The sequence below is a fragment of the Zosterops lateralis genome (assembly GCF_965231275.1).
Source record: "Zosterops lateralis genome assembly, chromosome: 10".
Classification (NCBI taxonomy): Eukaryota; Metazoa; Chordata; class Aves; order Passeriformes; family Zosteropidae; genus Zosterops; species Zosterops lateralis.
In genome coordinates, this window is record NC_139770.1 from 25496751 (window position 1) to 25516614 (window position 19864).

General features: G+C 40.4%; 1 protein-coding gene across 1 annotated transcript; it reads right to left on the reverse strand.

Moving 5' to 3' along the window:
* Nucleotides 1-482: 482 nt before the first annotated feature.
* Nucleotides 483-19636, reverse strand: NMNAT3 (nicotinamide nucleotide adenylyltransferase 3). Its single transcript, XM_083869061.1, has 5 exons — nucleotides 19567-19636; nucleotides 11979-12115; nucleotides 5987-6170; nucleotides 2453-2559; nucleotides 483-1140 (listed from the first exon to the last, which is right to left on the reverse strand). Exons 2-5 carry the CDS (start codon nucleotides 12085-12087, stop codon nucleotides 731-733), a joined length of 810 nt encoding a protein of 269 aa, XP_083725187.1. The 5' UTR covers nucleotides 12088-12115; nucleotides 19567-19636; the 3' UTR covers nucleotides 483-730.
* Between the last annotated feature and the right edge of the window lie 228 nt (nucleotides 19637-19864).

Sequence of the window (19864 nt, forward strand, 5' to 3'; positions counted from 1 at the left end):
ACAGAGGAGCACGGATTTTCCCTGCTAACGTCAGAGCTCAAGTACTGAGCCTCTCAAATGTTTGCATATGGTACAACTGAAGTCTCGATTGGATATTTTATCTACTCTGAGGCTTTGGCAACTGCTTGCTCTTAAGAAGACTTTGGATCAGAGAAGAAAAGAAACCCACTTTAAATGTGAGGATGAGGACTGTCTGTCATTTGAGAATCCGAAGCCTTAGAAGTAGCAAAAGTAGCATGTGCATTTTTAAGGGGTTGCATGAAAGAAAGATTGATTTCCATCTCTTGGCCAAATTGCCAAAAAACAAAAAAGTTATTCAGGGTCTTATGAAGTCAAAGTTTAGAAGTAATATATATTTAAACATATCAAGTTACGGTTCACTGTATTTTGCTGTTTTAGAACAGTAAGGATTGCAGAATTACAAGTTAGGAAAGTATTGTGCTTGACCCTTAAGTCATATTTACTGACTTATTGAAATTATTGAAATAGCAGGAATATTTATTGTAAAGATCTCCTTTATTTTCACAAGGAAGCTGTTCTTTGTGTATTTTAAGCTATACAGCTGAGCATCCCAATTTTCTTGAGCACTACCACAGACAGATGCATGGATTTAAAACACCACACTATTTCAAGAAAGTTTGGACTTTCCCTTCATTATTTATAAGAAACAACTTTCTCAAGAAATCTACATGACAAAGCTCCTGGTCTGACACGGTACACAGTGCAGAAATTAGTCCCTCAGAGGGTTTATTGGTGTGTTTTGTGGCCTGAGAGGCTGCAGCAGGTGCCCTTTGTTCCTGCACTCGCTCTCTGCTGTGTAGACGTTGTGCTGTGCAATGTAGGCAATGACAGAGTCTGGGATGAGATATTTCACACTCAGCCCTCTGCACAGGGCAGAGCGGATCTGTGTTGCACTGATTTCATTCTGGATCCACTCCCTCACTAGAAAAATATTGTGCTGAAATTCAGATAAAAGGTCTGATTCCTGGATGAACTGAGATGGATCAGAGCCAGCCCGGCTAACGCAGACCAAACCAAATTTTTCCACGATTTCTTTGATGTCTTCTTCCTTCCAGAGATTGGGTGTCTTAAACGTCTGTAGAAAATCTGCTCCACAGAGCAGCTTTAATTCTGGTAGAACTGGAAAGACAAAAGCAAAAAACAGATGTCTTATCCTTTCCCAGTCTTCTAGGGAGTTTATACTTAAAATCGGTTTAAACTCATCACTTTAATTTTTTTTAAAAAAATATTTTTAAAATAATTTACCTTTACTCCAGGCCTTTTTTCAGAAAGCTGCAAGAAAAATTCAGTTTCGGTTTTTATGTGTCTGGTAACAATTCTCTTTATGACCTACTTCATCATCACTCAAAGCATATTGAATATTATTTGTACACAGTTAAAGGAGAATTTTTACTCTACTCAAGCAATCCAAAAAGGGAAAGAAGCAAATTAAGAGAAATATTTAGCACAAAGATTAGACTTGTTTGAACCTGGCTGCTCCACACCAACCTGCCCTGCTGTTCTTTATTATCTCTATTTCTTATTTGCTGTTCCCTGCCTAAGCCCCAGCACAGAACTCTTTCCTCAGCAGAACTCCTTCCACAGCACTCATCATTATTCCACCTAAGTGTTGTACAAACATTGACCAGGCAGTTTCATAGCCATGTGAAATGAAGGGAAAGGATGGAGGTTTGCCTTAATTTTACAGTTATTTGATGGTTAGCACATCTGCAAGTCTTCTACAAACCCCTTAAAGGAGAGATTCAGAATGTAAGAAACGTTCCAGTGATGATGAGTGAAAAGCATTATTCCTTTCCTCCACCAACTGTAAAGACACAAATTCTCAACAATCAGGAACAACTGAAATGCATTATTCATGTCCAAGAGATGCTACAACACTAGAGGAAAAAGGCAATGTATCAAAAATCCAGCAGCATCCTGGTAAGCCATAGGGCTAGGGAAGAGGATTAGATAGGAAACTGGAAACTGACATTGTTTCCAGAGTCTACCATGCCTCTACTGCCAACAGGAGCTTTTCTGGACAGCAAACATCAACATGGCAGCATCACTGCTGTGCTATCCATACATTTTGTCCATTGTCTAACACTAGAAGGGGAATTCTAGGTAATCCTGTATTTTTAATATTTTTTATTAATGTCTTCCATGCTTTGCAAAACAAGCAGGGCCACAACGTACATCTCTGACAGAGCTAAAGAGATGCTTATAAAACCAAGAATTAATATCTCCTCCAGGGTCTCCTATCTTTGTGGGAACTATTACAAAACAACTGCCCCAACAGTTATGTTGGCACTTGGCATGGCTTGGTTTTGGGACACAGCTCCAACCCTCAAAACTCATCAGCTACTATGTTCAATTTTCTCATTACTAATCTGGTAAAGCTGTACAGTTTTTAATGCTAAACACAGCATCATGTTTACAGTCATGAACCAACCTGGTTGCTGGCAAGAAAGGGAATCCGCCGTAGAGCTTCCTGTGGGATATTTGTTTCTCATGAACTCCTGGGACTGGAATGCTCTGAGTGCTTCCTCATAATGGTGCCTACATTTAAAATAAAGGCTTCTGTGTGAGGTAATCCTCTTAGAGATGCAACGAAGTGATTACCTGGCATTTTCCCATTCCAGAACAGGGTCTACCTTTATGCCCTTTGGATTTGAATACTATTTGTTAAGAATTTGGCACATTCATTCTGCCATGAGATTAGTATCAATGTAGTTACATTTTGTGGAATTCACAAGCCATCTCCTTAATGGCATCCTGGCTTGTAAATCTTTTTTGAAATTCTACCATACCTCATGGTAGTGGCCTTTCCCCCCAAATCAGCACAGCCTTGCTTGTTTAGAATAGTCCCAGCCTTGCACCATCCTGAGCCGGCCTAAGCACTGCTCATATTTCCACAAGCCAACATTGTTTCAAGGATACAAGCTCCTGGTCGGTCAGGCAGGACAAGCAGACACAGAATCAAGGCTGTGGCAAATTTCTGTGTAGCACATATAGAGCCACAGTGACTATCAGCTCCTATTCAACTGCAGCAACACAAAGGTTCTGAGTTCCAAGGAACAGTCTCAATCCAGTGTGTGTACGAAGCCCCAGCTGACCCTTGGAATGTCTGCTGTAAGGAAGGAATTCACATTAGTGATTTAAAAGTATACTCTTCAAATAATGCAAACACTTTAGCCACAGGAATAAACTGCATATGTGTCAAGAACCTACACCCAGCCAGGTTGCAAAGCAGCCTCCACTGATTTCTGATGCTCAGCAACTGGCCAGAAAAACTGCACAGCCAAGAGGTGAGGCACATATGGCAGCAGAGAGTGGGTACCAGGAGCTTGGTCTGTGCCTTCCCATGTATCTAATTTTAACCCTGCCTTGCAGTAAACAGGCTGGTGCTATGTATAACCAAGCATACCAACTGTGCGTCGTGCTCTGACATTCTTGGGCCAGGATTCAAAAACAAGAATGCTTGACAAAGAGCTCCCTGCAGGGCCAATGTTACAATCACTGCAAAATCTGAGCTGCCCCGGGTCTGCTCAGCAGATCAAGAGCTGAAGCAAGTGGGGTTGCATTACTTCAGATACAGTAAAAAAGACAAACCCATCTGCCAGGTTCTTTAGCATTTTCTGAACCATGTATGAAGCTTTGAGTAACTATAGAGCTAAATCACAAGCACAACTCAACAGAAGTTGGGTAATGCAAATCTTTGCCAATTTTTAATTATTCTGTATTATAGCTGCATGCCAATCAAGTCCACAGGAGCAACGAATGCCTACTCACAAACAGGAGCTAAGTAAGAGTAGTCCTTTGCCTACTCACAAACAGGAGCTAAGATGAAAACAGCTCTGTTATGTTCCCTCCTCCTCTCTTAAGAAAAGCCTTGGGGTAGTCTCCAAGATCTCCATACTCATTTAATAGCACTGCCATAAGTGGGATTTGAGCTTTCCTGCTTAAAATTCTTTTATGCCACAACTACTTGGGATCCTCTGCAAAATCCACAGGTTTTGATGAAACGTGACATTTTTATCGCACTCAGTTAAAACAAGGACTGTAGGAAAAGGCCATTCATGTGTTTCAGCACTAAATATTCTACTGCAGTTAAGTGTACAACTCAAACTACTGATAAGAAGAGACATTTAGGTACAATAATTTCCTCTGCCTTGCAATAGGAAAATCTTTCTATTGGTACTGAAGTTTCCTACCTGAGGAAGCTTATAGCAAAGGCAGCCCTTAGTCCTTGGTTTTTTGAGGAGTGAAGAACCTACAGATTAGCTTTGGAAGCATATGAATAACAACTCTACAATAAACAATTGCCTGTTTATACTTAGCAAGGATCTGCTAAAGCCAGATCTTTTTTATCTTTTTTATCTTTTTTTTCACCTGTGACACTTAAAATGCAGTGTAAAGCCCAAACACCTGCATTTCTTTAGAATTCTGCTTCCCCATTCAAGGGACAAGGTTCAGCACCAGATTATACAGATTATAGCACTAGTTCAGCTCATTAATACACATCAACATTTGTGGTTCTCTCCTTAACAAGGAGCCATTTTAATGTTTTGTGGATTTATTAATAAAACTACAGGTTCACTTTCTAAGCAGATGGAAAGTTTGGCTGTTCATACTGCATTGCCTGTGCAGAAAATTATACAGATAGCTTTTACTTACTGGATCTCTCATCCTGAAGAACTCTGAAGTGGATTTATAATTTACAAACCCAATCTTGCAAGCAGTACTTACTTCGGTTGGAGCTGTGCTACCAAAGTAGGATCACCTGATCTGTAAGATTTGGGACTGCTTCTCCAGAGGAAAATGGTTTGACTGAACTGAAGTTTAGGACAAAGACCCCATACCCAGGCAATACCGCAGGACAGCACTTGGTGACTTCTCACACTGGACATACAGTTATGATTAGAGAAAGAAGAGTTTCCTGCAAAGATAGAACACCTCCCACCTTGATCTTGCTCTGCTGCCTGGAGGGAAGGGGCAAAAGGAGCAACTGGATGTCTGCGTTCTCTCAGGGAAGCAAATAAAAGCAGATCTAAAAAGCTCTACTGTGTCTTGAAAGTTTGTAGCAAATTCTCATGGGTGCTTTTGTAAAATACCAGGTCTGGCTTTTTAACTGCTTTCACACAGAACCACAAGAGCTTTTGGGGTAGCTGTTGAAGGGCACAATTTGGAGCTTTGTACACCTGCTTCCACTTAGAAAGTAACCTAGAAAATGGGGATAAAAATGAAGAATCACTGATAGCTCTTACAGCATATTTGCTATAGACTTCCATGAAGGCTTTCAGTTTAATGGTATCTGTTACCTTCTGCAGCACCTTTTCCAAAGAGCATTTAGCACAAGAACTTTGTGTTTTCACATGCTGCCCCATATGCATTTATCACTATTTGGAAAAGACATGTTTCGAGGTTCTTGCATCAAGTTTTGGACAACTTGTTTAGCTTCTCCCAGCACAAAATCACAGTGAAATCTGAGATTTTGAAGAAAACCTCAGTATTTAGGGGCTTAGGCTTAATTTACCATTAGAGTTAATAGGGAAAACTTTACAAGGATCCATGAACAGATAAACCTGGAGGCATAATACTGCTATCATAGCTAATCTGGAACAGAGATGCTCCTGAAGAACAGAATCTTTTGTGAACTCTCTTACTTTCTGATCACAATCTATTACCTGCTTAGAGACTTACACCCAAAAAAGGCAACTCGAGAGGCAGGAACTTTTCCTGCAGAACCCAGCACTGGCCATCATTTTGCAGAGGCTTCCCACATGCATCCAACTACTTGAAGGACACGAAGGCAGTACCATGGTTATTGCACAGGTCTGCGGAAAGCAAACAAAAGATTCCTCCTGGGGAACCCTGACTTGCCTGGGTGTTTTAGAGGAACAAGTTCTGTGCATTGACGTGGCAGCCTGGCAGATTTTTGGCAGTCAGTCACTTCATTAAGACAGGAAGAAGATAATCTAATCACCTTAGTACTTTCACTGTCTCTGTCCATGTGTCCTGCTCACTCTCCCAGGGATCCACCCGAATCCAGTCAGATGTCTCCAGGGCCAGTCTGGCCATTGCCACCCGGTGCCTTGCTGACACCAAGCCTTTCTTCCCATACTTATCACTGACAGGAGACATTATTCCTTCAATCACCTGGTATCTTCCTGTGGGGAAAAAAGAAAAGAAAAGAAAGAAAAGAAAAGAAAAGAAAAGAAAAGAAAAGAAAAGAAAAGAAAAGAAAAGAAAAGAAAAGAAAAGAAAAGAAAAGAAAAGAAAAGAATTAAGATATCTTCACAGAATCTTGAAAATTTAGGGTGGATAGGGCCTTGGGAACTCACCTAGTCCAAGCTCTCCAAAGGATAACTTCCATGGTTACCTTCAAAGTTTTAAGATACTATGAACAACTTGATTTGGGTTTTGTTTTTAATCCATTCCCAGCAATTACAAAATTAAAATGCAAATGTCTTGTTCCTCTGTGAACTGCTCACAATTACTATCATTTTTATCCTAATAAATGACCCAAAAAGGAAAGCTGCGTAAAGAGACAATTTTAAATGACCCAGACATAGTCATAATTGATGTTGCAAACTATCAAAATTGTCAGATAGAATTAAGTTTCAAAAGTTTCATAGTCCAGTTGGCACAGCTTTGATGTAGCCAGAGCAAAGAATGACTTAACTGACCACTACTTTGTTCTTAAAGATCTGATCATTGTTATTTATCAGAATCATTGTGCCTTGCTTTGTGTTAAAGCAAGAATTACTGCATATTACTGTAGCTGTGATTGATGTGATTCAGACAGATCAGAAGATTCAAGCACAAAGATGGGGCCAGTGGAGTCTAAAATGAGACCTGGAGCACTGTGCTCCATACATCAGCTCAGCAGCCACTGAATGCTTTTCTATCTGGCTGACCACCTTAAATACATTTGACAATACGGCCCTGGTTTTCTACCCCTTTAAAACACACCATAATCATTAACATAGCAGGCTGGTTAGGTTTTGCAGTTCTGACCCCAAATCCGGAAACAAAAATAAAACACCACCACAAGCTGCAAGCCTTGAGAAATTGAGAGGAGGAGTGTTTCACCTGAACAGAAATGAACAAAATTATTTCTAATGTAACACATGCATTTTAAATAACTATGATAAATATCATACTGAAGAGGAAAAAAAATCCTTTTCCTTTTTTCTAATTCAATTATTTTAACTGAGAAACTTCAATGCAGCATCCTACCTTTATTGCTTTGTAAGGAAAACAATACCCCGGACATTTCTGATACTGGCACATGACAACTTAATATTCTCACATGATGCTCTAGCAATGTCACATTTATTTTCATGTAATAAAATTTTCTAAAGAATTTCATCAAATTGGGCTTAAAAAACCAGCATAAAGATTCAATGAGATTTACATCCTCTTAAGATGTCAGTTCAAACCATCCTCAGTTTTAAAATATTCTCATTACAGGCAAAATGAGCAAGATAAAATTTTCCAGAATCATGTAAAGATGTGCATATAATTAAGTCCATCTCTTGATTTGAAATTGGAAATAATTCCACTTGATTTATGAAAAACAGTTATTCTCTTGTACTCTGGTATTATACAGTGCCATAATAAGTTGTCATTTAAAGGGAAAGAAATTACAGTTTCAATTCATTTCTTGTTTAAAGGAATGGAAACTGTAGTTTGAATTCCCCACTATGTTAACCTCATTAAAAGGTTTTTCATACATGATGATTTTATTTTACTCATTTCGATTTTATTTTACTCATTTCAGTTTCTTTAAGTTTCTACAAATATAAGTTATTCCCTTATGCCATAGCAGAATATATTAAATGAAAAAATCATATTTTAGTGACCTCATGCTAACCAAGAATGATATGGGTCTGCCAGATCCTTGTAAGATGGAAAGATTTCAGTCACTAGTCTGCCCTAGAGCTGCATAAATGGGATAAGAGCTTCTGGTGCCATATCAGCTTGTTCCAAATCAGAAATGAAACCAACTGGAAGAGAAAAATCATGGTTGGTAACACTTCAGCGAGTCAAACACAGGAATGCCTGAGAAGATTCACAACTGAGTAACCAAGTTCTGTGCAAACAGGATGCATGAGAGCCTTCCATATAGAAACACAAGTTTTAGCTGTCAAAATATATGAAAAAAATTACTGGCTCTAAATAACTTCTTTTCTATTCAGTAATTTAAAGTTCACCAGTTCAAATATGCCCCTCAGTTTTGGCAGGCATGTGAAGAAGAAATCATTAATTTCTGTCACTTTGGGGTTTTCTTAATGTCCACTGTAATTCTCTTCTCTCTCCTATAAATTATTACAGGTTGCTTTAAACCATCCTTGGTCCAGAGTTATCTTTGAATTCTACTTCTCTGGAATCTTATTTGTTTTCACCACGTAGTATGTTATTATTGCTTGTCCTAAATATGTGTAAAAGTCCTCCAGGCCCTCAAATGGCTTTGTTTTTCAAAATATACCTACCAAAAACTGCAAAAAATTTCCTCTTGCTATGAATTTATATTCTTTAAGAACTGTTTAGGAGAGCTGGCCAGTACTCAGAAAACAAACACAACAAAAGTAATGAAACAAAGACTGTTCCTCAAACATGTTAAAGCAGATTATTAAGGAAAATCAGTATTTAGTTTTCTATTATCATGGTATCACTGTAAATTGTCACAAACACAACACAAATTGTAATTCCTAATTAGCTTATTAATACTAAAGCAAATTTATCAAATGCTAATTTCATACAAAATTGTTTATGTATTTTGGTGGGGCTTCGAAAGATTAATTTATTCTGGTAGTAAGTCTGGTTTTCACTGGGAGAAATTATGCCAGAACTTAATAATAAAAGTAAATAACCACTACAGAAAAGCAAATAAATGAAACACTTCAATACATTTAACTCCTGTTTGCTACTCATTTTCCTCTAAGTGTCAAGGGAAAATCCCCCATGAGAAGCTCTGCAGCTTCCTGGTATTACCCTACCCAGTGAACAGGAATGCATTTGACAGAACCCATAAACGGTGCCACATTTTCCCCACTTTTCATAAGATAATAATTCACTACCCTTCACCTTCCCCTTGCATTTGTCTTGCCACAGATAAAACATCTTGTCTTTCACACCCTCCTCCTTTGTCCTTCATCCCTTTTGGTCTCACCTGGAAACTCGGAGATGTAAGCATCTTCCACTGGCAACACTTGAGAAACAAGATTAAAAATATCTCAGACAGATTGATTCTAGTACTGTTTCTTCGGTCTTTATGGTCAAATAAGGAATACAGTCACAGAGAAGAAAAAGTGCCTGACATTAGGTATTAATAGACTCTAAAGGCATCTGCCACAGTCACTGCAAGTTTCAAAAAACAATTTTAAACCAAGGGACTGAATCTCAGAAAATTTCATCTGTGTCTGAGGATGTGTAAAGTGCCAAGTTCAAATGAGTAGAAGGAAATCCAGATAAAGAGAATGATTTGAGTCATTCAGGCACACACAGCTATGTGTGTTGTATTTAAAAGGCAGCATGACAAGATTTATTGGCTGATATTAACAGAAATAGGATGGATTACTTGACATGTGGCAATGAAACGGCACTTAAAGTATCAGAAACTCAATAAAATGTCTTACTTAAAATAGGGATGTATGAAAAATAGGATTAGGCAGCATTAGAAACTGACATGATGTACAAAAAGCTGGCAGACAGAATTACTTGAGAGGTCAGTCAGAATGGGCATCAGGGATAGTCATGTCATTCATGGCAGTGAAACTTGCCTCTGAAGTCACAGAATCCTGGAACTGTTAAAGTTGGAAAAGCCCTCTAAGATCCCTGAGTCCAACCAGTAACCCAGCACTAGAACATGTTCCCAGGTGCCACACCCACACGATCTTTGAACACTTCCAGGGCTGGTGACTGAACTCCAGCCAAGCTATGGCGCAACTCATCACTTCAGCCTGTTATGGAGCAGCACTACTGAAGCAGCAGGAGGATGAAGTCATCCCGAGCCTAGGAAACACGTCCCTCACACTAATTAATTAATTCCACACTCATTTCAGGCATCCAATGCGGATGTCAGCTCCAAGGTGCACTGTTCTCTCTGAAATAAGGGAATCACTACTGCTTCAACTCAGATAACCCCTGTTCTCCAGCCCCTCCATCAGCTCCCAGGCTGCAGCTGCTGCTTCTTCTCAGCAAATAAGCTCCAATTTCTCCTCTCCTTCCCTGCATTAACCCAGAAGTGGAAACAGGGCTAAAACCATGAGAGAATGACCAATTAATTTCCTGGGTAGGAATGTTCTGCTATAAAACAGGCATCCAGAATCAGTCATTTTTACAGCATGCTGCCAACCCCTTCTGCTTGAGAAACTATGTTCCCTTTTGAGGAGGGGCCATAGATGGGATTTGTGTACCCACACATCCAAACACATAAGTCTGCTCTTGGAGTTCCTGCAGCTACAACCACTCTGCTCGGGATGGGTAAAACTCCTGCATTCTGAGGATTCTGACTGCTGCCATACTGGGTTAAGCTTTCAGAAAGTGCAAAGACAACACTGTAGGAAACTCAGACACCAAAGAAAGACTCTTTAATGCAGAAAGTCCTTGTACTTGTAAGACTTCACAAACTAAAATAAGAAAGGCAAGTCAAACCCTACCCAGAGCTAGGCATTGACATCAGGTGTAATCTAATGCACAGTTTTTATTTCAACCTTTCAAAATTTCATTTTTAATATGATTTTTACTAGACTTTAAGCAAAATGCCCTCAGTAAGGGGTGAAATCCTTCTAAACTGACCCTGGAGCAGACCAGACATTAAATTGTTTCAGACATAATAATAATTAATTTCCCAGTTCAGTCCTTCTTTAAATGCAAAGAAAAATGTTACAGGGATATAATTGATGACTTAAACAGAATTACCAGTTGGTCTTATATTACCTTTCTACTCTTTGCATATGTGGGCAGCAGAATCGGTTATAAAACTACAGTGAAAAAAGTCAATTAAAATCTCTTTTTAATCCTTTACTCCCAGTCCTGCAGGAGGAACAAAATAATTTTAGTTCTAGGAAAACAGAGACTTGTAGAGGTTGCCCTCAGAGCAGCTCTGTAATTCCTCCTCATGACAGCCAAAGTATCCTCACAGGATATTCTGAGTATGCAGCTGCTGCTTTTACCTCACAGTGCCATAAGTGGGTTCCAAGGTTCTCTCCCCTTGCTCAGTTTGACAGCCAATTTCCTTTGACTATTATTTGCTCTTCAGGTTCCTATTGAACCTCCTCCCTAGGAATTTCTCTGTTGGATTCCAACAAATAATGATTCCCTCCCAACCACTTCCAGAAATGTAAGCGCATATTTTAGCTGCCAGATGAAAAAAATAAAAAATAAATCCCTGAGCAACTAAAGAGCTGCTCAAGCGTAGAGTTCCAGGCTTTTCAGTAGCATTTCTGATTCTTTCTTAAATTCCTGATGTTATCATCCTGCTCTTCTGTTGCCAAAACATTCTAGCCTGATGGCATCTCACTTTTCTGATTTTTTTCTAGAATAGATAAAATCTCTCTTAGTGAAGACAGATAATGAATAATTAACGTTTCCTCTTTTTTCCAGTTTTCCCTGACTGTCAAAAGCGCTACCTGGAACTCTTCTTCATATTAAAAACCACTGTATTGTAAAAACATGAAATTGGAACATAAATGATTTTCCTAAGTTTTGAAATTATTAACCATATTATTTCACAAGGTTCAGCCAGTGCCATGAACAGGATCCTCAAACTGCTCAAAACTTTTCCTCTCCTTGCATGAACACTCATTATACTTGCTTATACGCTGAGGTAATACTAGATTTTCTATACTGAAATATGAAAGCTTTACATTAATATCAGTAAAGAATATTAAAATGAACCCAGGTGTAAAGTAAGAGCTGATCTAAGTGAGTACTAAAACTCTTTCTTGCTTTTCCCGGCCCTCACTGACCTGTCTGGTGCAGGTGGTCTCTGGCCAGCTCAAACAAACGCATGTGCATGTTGGTGGTGGGGTTAAAGGAGCCACAGGACAGGAGGATGACAGGGATCCTGCTCCTCATCCTGACAGCAAAACATTACACCTCCTCCCTGAAGAAAAAAAATTGAAACAAAAGACAAAGTTGAGAAAGTGCAGTGTGCCCTTGGTTCCTGAACTAAAAAGAGCTATTTCCAGAACTGGGTGTTCCTGGAGCACCAGTGCAGTATCCAGAGACCAGTATCCAGAGACCAGTCCTGTCCCAGCATTCAGCACCTGCCTGCTCAGGAACACGGCTCCTCCTGGATATCCATTAGGAGAACACCAACACATTCTGCTTCCCCACACACAGACATGGCTGGACCATACTTCTAGAAATTTACATTCCTATTGTTAAAACCTGACAAATTTTTACTTATTTTTAATTTTTAACCTGCTTTTATTAGAGAGAAAGGTTCTGTTCTGCCTTTGTGGCCATTGATGATGTTGGAACCCACAGGTCTGCTACAAAATCTGGTGGTTTTTTTTGTTTTTTGTTTTTTAGTAACTTCTTACAATAAACCTTTGCAACACACAACAAAATGTCACATGCAACACCCAGTCCTAAGAAGTGACTTGCTTGGAGTTGGGCAGGTAGCACTGGGAGTCAGTCAGCTGGCAAACACTTCCAGCCAGATTATCAGCATTGGCCTGTGTGGTTCCTGTGTTGGACTGCAGAGCAATGCACACTCCACTGACAACAGGGAGCAGCAGGGAAGAGGAAGCACAGCTGTGTCAGGAAATCCCCAGGACATTAAAAAGCTGTGAACAGGGGGAATGGGTAAGGAGCAATGCTGTGAGGAGCCTTGCAGGGGTGTTTACAAACAACCCTGATACAATTTGGTTAAACTGCCAGTCATCTACTGAAAATGTAGCAAAAATCAGTTTCAATCCACTGTGCTTGGAGCTATTTACTTGCATAACCCTTTAAAAAATTAATCCAGAATACAACTGGCATGATAAAAACAATTGTATCCCACATCCACGTCTGCAAGTCCAAAGTCTTCCTAGAGTCTGAAATCTCTACATTGCTCTCACCTGTTTATCATACACCACCACTCTCTTCCCTTTCCCTGGCCTCCAGCCCTCCCCATCAAACAGAACAGGTTTCCTGCAGGAGACACCTGCATCCCAAATTTCACAATTCACTCTTGGGATAACAGACCAAACCCAGCACAGATTGCGTGTTCTGATCAGCCAAATCTCATTCTCCATCTGCACTGTACCTGTAGCTCAGAGCTCATCTCTTATTGTTCCCAGTTATTACAGTCCCTTACTTCCCCCCTTCTCTGACTTAGAAAAAATTAATAATAATGGTCAAATCCATGTCAAGTCAAGGTTTTATAGCTGCCAACATGATTAGTTCATTTATGGAGAATTTGCAACCTGAAGACTGGGACTGTACCATGGAACAGCACTCAATGCACCAAGCAACAAGTGTTAATACTGTAATTTTTGACTTCTTGAACCTTTGACATTGAACCTTTTTTACTGAGAAAATTCCTTGAGGCATTGAGTACTATCTGAACCTCCAGCATCTAGTACTGAATACAACAATTGTTTTATAATGTTTTTATTCTACTTTCCTCATTTCTCATACCTTCCATTCATACTAGGGGAGACATATGGGGAGAAAAGTCTTGCTGGCTGTATGTAGAGCCACTGAAAGTTAGCAACAGTTTTATTGTCTGAGATGGGAGCAGCTGGAGGAAGGAAGCTCCTTTCACTGCACCCTGCTCTTTCCTCTGGTTTACTGTCCCCATGCAGACACAAAAACTCACACATGAAAACTGTGCGCAAAATGTACAGCTTCTTTATTCAGAAAAACAAAAAAATGTTCTTTTGTTTGGTATTAGCATTTCTGTAAATGTATCTCCATTGCATGGGGGGAAGGTGTTTCTGCCCTGAAACTGAGCAAAACATCAGCATGTGAATGCAGCTCTCAGTGCTGGCTCACAGCTTTCCTTTGCTCCCTCCTGCTCTGATCAAGTGCAATTTATATTTCCATAGCTGTTCCTTTATTTGCCATCTCAACCGAATTACTTCTTTTGCTTTGCTTTTAATTCTACAGACTACTCTGTCTCTCACCTGAAACAAAGGTGTTGGACAGTTTCATCACAGCTTACTCATTTATACCTGGAAACTCCAGGGAAAGACTGCAACCTGTGATTTTTAGTGATAACTTTACATTACTGCTAATGGAAACTCAAAAATCAAACCACCACCACCACCATGACCACTTAAACAAACAAACAAACAACAAAACCAAAAAAGAAAACAGAAAAAAAACCCAAAACAAACCAAGATTGTACTAATAGTAAATAAACATGTAATGAAAAAGTATCTCACAAGGTATTTTACATCTGTAAGCTCACAAACACTCCATACATACGTATATTATTTATTATAATGTATTTTTTTAAATCAGTGTTTTTATTTTTACTATCCCCAAATATAGTGCACCCTACACCTACTCAACAGATCTAGGATAACTTTTAGTATTTGAAACAAAATTTTCTGATTCAGTTGCTGTCTCAGCTAGTATTAATTACCTGAGGGGTTTTAATCATTAGAACACCATTCAAAGTAATAGAAGAAATGAGAGTTAAATGATTTTTCAGCTAAACTCTGAGAAATCAAACACTGAGGAAAGTTTAAACACAGAGTCTGTGTGCCTCGCTCTGGGGCTGTGTTCCAGCAGCCCTGGGCAAGCAGTGAATTCCTAGAAATGCCAGTCTGCATTTTGGGAAGCTTCCAACAACAGGGACACCTTGTGGCAATGCAGAAAAGGGCAGTCACCTTCAGATGGGAGGCCACACTCAAGCTATATTAAAAAAAAGGTTCAATGATGGACAAAGCATTATGATTTTAATTTGATAATTCCTGCAAGTTCTTTTCCTGGTGCCTATATTCTGACAACATGTCAGTAACAGATGATGTTACAGATGACCACAGTTAAGTTCTGCTGAAAGTCAGTAATTAGAGCTATATCTGATTAATTATCAGCAGCAGAATGGAGTGCTGAGCAGCACAGTCTGATTCATGAGCTGTTAAATTAGTAAACTGGAGAACAAGACACTGATACGTGCACACTATGAGCCACTCACCCTTGAACGAACATTTCTGCAAAAAGTAGAAATAAACCAAATGCTAGCACAGGATTAAAGGGTTATCTCCTCCTGTGAGGGTGAATCTAGATTAATTTAGATGAAATTTAGATTTGAACAAGTTCAAAGCTGCCCATTCTTTTACTGGGCCAAATCATCACCTCATATAAATTCATGCAGATGCACTGGGACCAGCTGCGTTACACCAAGTGACACCAAGAATATTAGAGTTGTGAGACAGATTTTGAAAGTTAGGAAATAAAAGTACATTTAGTAGCTGACTCAAATCATAGCAAGCCACAGCACACAAATATCCCTTAAAAATATGACTGGATATGAGAGTTTCTCATGCTGTTAATAATAAGAGCTGCTGCCATAGAGAAGTTACTCCAGTCAGTAAGTTCCCAGCATTTGGTGTCACCAAAACCAATCCTCCACAACAATGACAAATATTTACTTGTGTATCCCTACCTTCCCTCCTCCTGTGTGAGGAAAAATGGAAAATGTATAATCTGGGGCAGTATTTTATTTACTCATCAAAAAGTTACTCCAGCCATAAAGGATTTTGCAAGAAGCACACATATATTACACATAGCCCCATATGATGCTGTAGGCCTCCAAAACAGCTTTTTCAGGGCCACATGGTGAGTCATATTATTATTAAATTCCAGTGATTCAGATGGGCCCCATTTATTTGACTTTCACTGAAAGCCATGACAGAATACATGATTTCCTATCAGATTCACCTTATCAGAACTATGAAGCTGCTCCTTCCAATCCCCACACCAGACTTTTAGTCAGAGAACACAAGTCCCATCACAGCTTCAGAGAAATCCCAAGATCTGCTTTGCTCCTCACTGCAGTATTCACTAGAGCAGCAATTTCTCCAAGCTTATAAAAATCATCTGGGCTTTTTCATGTGTAACACTGAAGATGGCTCAAAACACAACGAATGCTGCCTTTAACAATGCACAGGGGGTTTTGCCTGAGACAGACCTGCTCACTTTGGGGGTACTCACTATTTCTTCTTCCTCTCTGTCCAGGCAGCAATTTTCCCAGTACACCAAAAAGTTCTCTGTTAACAAGTCACCTTACAGAAAACTGCCTATGGCCCAGATTCCAAGTGCTCTGGTGGCAACCAGAGAAAGCAGCCTCAGCAGAAGTGTCTCCTCCTCTCCTGAGATTATAATCCTTCAAATCACAGCACAACACTTCACTCTTGCCATTCTTTTATTTCAGGCTGTATCAGTGGGGAAATTCCCTTTCCCAGAAGAATCCACAAAACCACTCTATCGCTTACATCTCTAAAATCAACCTAAACATGACTTATGGTTCTATTTACTTGGAATAAGTTTTTCCTTCTGAATGCAAGTAGTTCTCTGTTTTCAGCTTCCAATCCCAACTCTTTCTGCTCCACTGCTACAGAGAACTGGCAGTTGAAAGGGACTAAATAAGAAAACATACCACAAAAAAGTACACACTGACAAAGCACAACAAATACAAATAATAAACTGAGCACAGGACTCATGCAGCCAGAAATACATGCAAATATTGAACCTCCAGATAACAATGAACACAGCATTGCCTTCAAAAATTTTGAACTCTGAAAAATCTGAGCAGAATTATTGCTTAGCACAAGGTTACGAAGATTGTATTCTCAAGACACCCAAAACAGTGCCTGTGAATTCAAGTCAACCACACATTTTTTAAGGCTGTGAGTTGCTGCAAGTTTATAACTAGAATTCCACAGCTGGGCACAAGAGTGTCTGGTCCCAGAGTCCAGCCAATAAATTATTCAGAGAGATACTCCCACAATAATATCATATATGATATATTTTTCTTAGTATTCTTAAGAATATTTATGTTATTAATATTTTTAATCATTCTGCAAAATAATCAAGCTTGCAGGCTGCCCATTGCCTGAACAATAAGGAATACAACTCAGCAACACAGAATTCAGAAGCCACCATTCGTGCACACCAACAGTAAACTCCCATATTTTTAACATCCCTATTTTTTGCATTTACTAAATATTATGAGGTTATTTCAGATTTTCTGCTGCCCTTAAACAGCAAACATGTAAAGACAACCACAACATAATGTCCTTAATGTTCTTTTTCTGTATTAGGGAAAATAATAAAACAATTCCATTTTGTACAAAAGGCATTAATTACATTCTAACTGCTCATAAAACACTTGACAATACTCAGGCAGTGAGCTCTGTAGCAGTTTCATCTGGTTACAAGGCCATCAATACTCCACTAACCCAGAACCATGCAGAAAATAAGTTAAAAAGGACCAGACTGGTCAACACCCTGTACCCAGTGTTTGCTGGGTAGTGCAGGATCTCACTGGCCTCACAAAACACAATTTTGCAGCATTTCCACAACTCAAGAGAATACAATCATCTCCTGGTATCTTGTATTTCCTACAATATGATCTTTATAATTACTGCTCCAGTAATCGCTAGTGATTGCTCAATGATCTGACACTCAACTCCCTTCCCATTCTTTGTGCCTGTATCACACTAATAAATAAGCTTTTCCTTCTTCTACAGTTGTCTAAACTATTCTAAGTAAAGCCAGTAGTTCTCCTTCTGTTTGCATGTACGAGCCAGTCATCCACAATGCAAAATATACTGATTTACAGAAAAAGAGGATTCACACAGAACTGCAACTCTGGGAGCCTATTTTAAGCAAACAAACTGCTGATTTAGTGAAAGCACCAACTTGTCTGTCAAAACAAATTCTTGCTAAAACTTCAGGAGTTCCTGTTGAGAAGTCGTTCAGAGTGATTTTTTGTCTATCAACATCTCTGTAATTTTCTTTCAACTAGCAAAACACACTTAGCATATCCTAAGGCAAATCTCAGAAACTGAGCTCACACATAAATGGAAGATAAATTGAAGTGGTAAAGAAAACATCTTCAATCACGAAAATCTGCTCTTATAAAGCTGGTTTTAGAAGGCAGCAAGCTAATGAAACCCCTAGCACTACTACTGTAGAACACTTAGGTGCAAAATAATCATTTATAGCACCCACAGTGTAAGGCAGGATTTCTAGAACACAGAGCAAGACCTGCCTGTGCCAGATCATGGGGCTGGATGGCATTTCTTATGTTTTTGAAGTTCTCCATTGTACTTTGTGACCCTGCATGGCTAATTTCTTCATTTCGGCTAGTTATTGTTCATAAAAATGCACAGTGCTTGGTGAGCAGAGTGACATCCACACAACTATTTGAGTGGCAGTTGCCTCAAATCAGCAATGTGGTGGGAAAAGACAGAGATGTGAAGCTGGCTGGTGAGATTGAGGCAGTTCTCCAGTAGCACCTGCTGGGCCAGGGTAGGTGGGTGGGGTTTGACAGCTTCACCTGGCCAACTTCACCTGCTCCAGGTGCAGCAGCAGCAACTGAAACCTTCTGTGAATTAAATCCTTGGAAATCATCACTGCTATGAAATCCAGTTTGTCTCATTAAATTATTTTAAAAGGCACAAGCTCGAATTCCCCTTTGACAGGACTGTCACCTGCTGTGTTCTCAGTGCTCCCCACACACACCTCTGGACTTCTTAAAGGTCTTCGAGATCATCCAAACACTAATTAGGTTGTCATAAATAGTTTAAATTCTAAAATTCGCATTTCTGAAGTTAAAGGCACGAAGGCAATTTACTAGTACAATGACACAGTGGAACGAGACTTCAGTAGTAAACCACACCTAGAAAATGAACCGCTCACACGGATTTATTGCTAGAAAGCTTAAAGAAAAACATCATGCACTGTTTATAAAATCAAACAGCAGCTGCTGCACCCTCTTAAAGAAGAGGAGAAAGAGGAGTTAGTTACGCGGCGAAAGCCAAATTGATTGAAATAAACAACAAAAAAAGTATCCATATTCACTGTTCTCTTTAACTCTCACTGCACTTGGCTAGGTGTCGGGGGAGGGAGGGGAGAGAAGAGAAACAACGCTTTCGGTTTTAAACACGCGCACACACGCATATATATAATATGTATGTATATGTCTATATGGCGGTGGATATGCGTTTATCGAGCGCGTGGCGTGGCCGGCCCGGCAGCCATGGCCGGGGTTTTGAGGCCTGCCCGCAGTGCCCTCAGTGCCCGCAGTGCCCTCAGCGCCCGCAATCCCCTCAGTGCCCACAGTGCTCTCAGTGCCCACAGTCCCCTCAGTGCCCGCAGTGCCCACAGTTCCCTCAGTGCCAACAGTTCCTTCAGTGCCCGCAGTGCCGCGGCCCGCAGTCCCCTCAGTGCCCGCAGTGCCCCCAGTGCCCGCAATGCCCTCAGCGCCCACTCCGCCCCGCGCCCCCGCCCGAGCCCGCAGCCGCTCCCGACTCCCGGCGGGATCCGGCCGGCTCCTTCCCTCCTCCCCTTCCCCGTCTGTCCCTCTCTCCTTCCTTCCATGCTTACCGCAGGCCGGGCGGGGGCCGCGGCGGTTGGCAGCAGTGCCCGCGGCTCCCCAGGTCTGGCTCCGCGCGGCCGGGCGCCCCCGCGCCGCTGCACGGCCTTGCCGCCTTTCACAGGAGGTGTGTTTTGTGTCAACTGAAGGTGACCTCCCAAACTTTCGGCTTTCTCCTGTTAGTAAGCATGGGCCAGGATTGTGCTGATAGCGTGGGGAAGGTCGGCTTGGGAGGCTTGGAGTATAATGAATGTGTTGGATAATTCACAGCGCCGGAGGTCTGCGTCCAAAAAGGAGACAGAGGAGTCA

Coding starts and splice junctions, on each gene's coding strand:
- NMNAT3 (XM_083869061.1), bottom strand. CDS start 12,087: ATGAGGAGCAGGATCCCTGTCATCCTCCTGTCCTGTGGCTCCTTTAAC. Junction 2,560..5,986: donor GAGACAGTGAAAGTACTAAG/GTGATTAGATTA, acceptor TTTTAAATGTAG/GCACCATTATGAGGAAGCAC. Junction 1,141..2,452: donor CCTTTCTTGCCAGCAACCAG/GTTGGTTCATGA, acceptor TTGTCTTTCCAG/TTCTACCAGAATTAAAGCTG.